We start from the raw sequence: 4158 nt of genomic DNA, 5'->3' as shown, positions 1-4158 counted from the left end.
CTGCATGCCCAAACAAATATTCAACTACAAAAACGTGATTTCTTCAAAAAGGAACAAAAAGGAGCATATGAAACTAGTTGTATAATATTATACACATGTTAGATAATAACTTGCCGTTAAAATTCTTTTGAAGTGGTTTGCCATACAAAAGTTATATTCCACGAAACACATCTACATTTGTTAAGTTGACTGTAAAAACGGCACATAAACAAAACACGATAGAACTACACAAAAACATATAACATACACAAAAATGTTAGTGAACTACAAATCTACATACCTGTGCTGTTTTCCATTACACCACTTTAAACTTTTATAATTCTCTGAGGAAATATAAGCCACAAATGTTGCAAAATGATGTGCCGCTAATTTTGTCTTACGCATGTTATCGACAATCAGCTGTCTTTGAGAGGTGGGCGATAAGCCTGTGTGGCATATAAAAGTAAAAATCGACTTTTTTTTATCTAATTGGACTATCCTAAATATAAAAAACCATAAATTGTTTTATTCCGTTAGTTAGTCTTGTAAATTTCTATTGATTTGCCCAAAATCCTTTTTGCCAAGCCCGCAAAAAAGGTGTCAATGTTGACAGTCGGGAAAGCCGACTAAAGTATTCTTTGTTGTTTTTTCCTCATACAGCCCTGTATAAGTATTATTGTTATTATACTCGTAACTCGTAGAGTAAAAGTGTATACATACTAGATTCGTTGAAAAGTATGTAACAGTCAAAAGGAAGCGTTTCCAAACATATAAAGTATATATATTCTTGATCAGGATCAATAGCCGAGTTGACCTGGCCATGTCCGTCTGTCCGTCCGTATGAACGCTGAGATCTCAGGAACTACAAAAGCTAGTTGAGATTAAGGATACAGACTCCAGAGACAGACGCAGCGTATGTTTGTCGATTCACCCAAAACTGCCACGTCCACACTTTTGAAAAATGTTTTGATATCTTTTCATTTTTTTTTTAGTCTTGTAAATTTTTATCGATTTGCCAAAAAACTTTTTTTTACGCCCACAAACCGCCAAAAACTGTAAGTGTTGAAGACTATCCTGCGCACTTCCAAAAGCTGAGTAACGGGTATTAGATTGTCGGGCAACTCGACTATAGCGTTCTCTCTTGTTTATTGATTCAAATTATTAGATTGCTCTTTATTTTTTATTGATTCAAATTATTCTAAGTTCACATGTGTTGCACCGATGTTAATTGATAGATCTATTCTCTTAAACTGAACCTAAATGTTTCGCTGTTTTTCGGCGGAGTTTTGGACTCTCGACTGCGCGGTCAATTAGGTGCCGTGTCAGCGACTTTGCGTCCGCTTGACGACGGCCACTTGTTTTCGGCGTGATCCGACAGAGTATGGAGCACTGCACCACGGACTGCGTATTCAGCAGTTTCTGTCTTTCCCGTGCGGGCTTTTCCGTCCGGTCTGCAACTTGGCAGTTTCGCAAAATCTTCGTTGCGCTTGCTAACTCTTCCCTCCTTTAAATGGTCGTCGTCCCGGCGGCCTCCTCCTTCTATGTCGTCACCGCTCTTTGAGTCGGTGCGCCAATTAGCTATCCAAATCAGACGGCTAAGCCAGATGACGCAGGCTAGAACTAGCTCGATTAATGAGTAGCCGACGAGGGGTCCCAACAGGAACCTTTCCTTTATAGCTCCGATGTGATGGAGGTTTTTCAGGCTCAGCTCGTGTAATAGAGGGAGGCCTAGTCGGTCCTGGTGTGAAGTGACATTCACCAAGGGCATGGCCGCCACTGAGGGTTTTTTTCTTGAGCTTCCTAGCTGGTTGACATACCAGTTTCCATTTAGGGAAACTCAGTTCGAGTAATTAACCAGGTTAATTATTACCAGCTACCGTCTGGACAAGACCGTTATCGTCTATGATGGTCATGTTGGCATCATTGATGATGATGTTGGCATGGTTCACAATGGTGACTGAGTTCAGGTGCCCCGGAAGCGTATTACAGTGTGCAATAGTCCCCGCAACCATTTCACGTACGCATGTGCTGCATTGGAGTTCCTTGCAGAAAGTTGCTCCGACTGTTGTCTTGCAGTCCCCGATGTTTATAATCTGAGCGGCGCATTCAGCGACCAGATTTCCGTCATCGAAATCTAGGATCCGATTGTGGTGTTGAGTCGGGTAAACAGCGATTTTTTTACAGACTAACTTAGCGTCTGGTACTTTAATGAGGAAATTAATTAATTCATAATTTTGAAAAACGCTTACATTAGATACTTCTAATATTTCTACCAAACTAATATTTGTAGGCTTTTTGTCTTTGAGTTCGCTTATATCGGTGCTATCCAGGATAGCTGGGTTTACAATATTTAGTTTTTTATTCTATTTTTCGCTAAGATGATCTCTAAGAGGTGAGCTTCTTTAACTCCATCTGATTTCAGGATTATATTTAGCGAGTTGGTTAGCTCGTTTAGTCTATCTTGAAATTTTATATTTAACTCCTTTTGACTTTCTTCCGTTCTACTTAATTGCTCCTGAATTGCGAATATGCTGAAGGTCCGCCTTTACCACTGGTGTCCTGTGGTCATCTGTAAAGCCCACCGTAAGCTTCTCCGTCTGGTCTGCGTAGTCTTCGTTGAGTGTTGAAAGTATCCGTAGCTGTCCCATATTACTACGTCTCCGTCCGTTATAGGGTAGTTCGAGTTCGTGTAGTTACCGATTTTTGTCACCGCGTCCGTCGTCACAGCCGCTATTACTAGAGGTAGAAAATATGCTCCTAGCCTGAACGAAATATACAAATAAGTAAGGGGTGATTAACGAAGATTGTCTTTATGGACCACCCTCCCCTTTATGGGAACCTTGGTCCCCAGGTCTGCTTTACTGGTTTGTTCAGAGCAGAGCGGCGACAGTTTATTTTCCAAGCGTTTGTTTGACTTTACGAAAACTTTATCGCCTACTTGGTAATCTTTATTCGTCCTATCTTTATTGAATTTTTAAAAGCTCCTATTCTGTGCCTGTTGAATTTTGTCGCTGATTTCTTTCTCGAATTCTACTGGTGTTGAATGTATTATTTCTATTGGTTTTTTGTCTGTTACCGAATGTATGGTTCTATTATACCTGGCAGTAGCTAAAAGAAGTACCTCTGTGGTGTCGTTTATCACCGGGCTATTTCTGCGAGTGTGCCGTGAAACCTTTCTACCTGCCCGTTGGAAGTACTGTGTAAAGGTGGTGCGTTTGCGATTGAAATGTTAAAATTGTTGAGGAGGACTAATTTAATGGTTTCTGAATTTAGTGACCTTTTGGTGTCACCATCTATTTTTACGTTTGGAAAGAAGTTGGATATATTTAATATTAGTGATGCGATTGATGCGATTGCCTGTACAATAGAAAATTTTGAAAATTTGTCGACACACGTAAGAAAAAGGGTGTGTTGAGAATACATATATCGATGTGGAGTATTTCTCCAGCATAAGAGGGAATTGGCGTCTTTCCGTTTTATGTTTATTAGGGTGTCGACTATACTTGGCCATAGAAAGGATCTTGCAGTTAGATGCCGTTTCCGTGGTTATGCGAAGCATTTTTGAGAATAAGTAGTCTCGCAAGATCTGTTTCACATTTTCTTGGGCTGCGCGATGGGCCCTATTGTGTTCGGCTGTGGCGATTTCACGTTGTTCCGTTTTGTCTGTAATATCTTGCGCCACATGTTTTGAATATCTGAATGTGGTATTTAGGAATGCTTCTATTAGTGAGTGTTGAATAAATGCTAGGATTGGAAGTGTGCAATGTATTGCGTTGACGACTCCCGCATTCACCACATCTTTAATGGTGTTTATAAGGATTTCCCGGTCGGAAAATCTTATTACGTGCCTCATTTTGTTTTTAAAGAGATTAAGGTTATTCATTGAAGAATTTTTACCCTCTTCTATAATGATCTGATTCCTGGACAAGCCATTTGTCCGTTGTGTCGATTATATTGGTCAGTGCTTCTTCGCTATATATTGTGGCTGCGTCCGACTCGTAGGTGTCTTCACAAACCCTTTTGGTTTGCCGAGATAATGCGTCTGACTCGTATGTGTCTTCTAATGCGTTTACGTTCTGACGAGATAACGCGTCTGCTACGAGGTTTTCTTTTCCTGGCGTGTAAATAAGCTTCGCCCCATAGTCTTCGATAATCCCATTCCAACGTTTTAGCTTCGCA

At 40.5% G+C, this 4158-nt stretch overlaps 1 protein-coding gene across 1 annotated transcript; it reads right to left on the bottom strand.

Moving 5' to 3' along the window:
• Window positions 1-1240: 1240 nt before the first annotated feature.
• On the bottom strand, window positions 1241-2882 carry LOC122625593. Its single transcript, XM_043805682.1, has 2 exons — window positions 2842-2882; window positions 1241-2741 (listed from the first exon to the last, which is right to left on the bottom strand). The coding sequence occupies exon 2, from the start codon at window positions 1745-1747 to the stop codon at window positions 1286-1288; it is 462 nt and encodes a 153-aa protein (XP_043661617.1). The 5' UTR covers window positions 1748-2741; window positions 2842-2882; the 3' UTR covers window positions 1241-1285.
• Window positions 2883-4158: the final 1276 nt, after the last annotated feature.

Source organism: Drosophila teissieri, unplaced genomic scaffold, assembly GCF_016746235.2.
Source record: "Drosophila teissieri strain GT53w unplaced genomic scaffold, Prin_Dtei_1.1 Segkk13_quiver_pilon_scaf, whole genome shotgun sequence".
Taxonomy (NCBI): Eukaryota; Metazoa; Arthropoda; class Insecta; order Diptera; family Drosophilidae; genus Drosophila; species Drosophila teissieri.
This window is presented reverse-complemented; position numbering and strand designations above follow the sequence as displayed.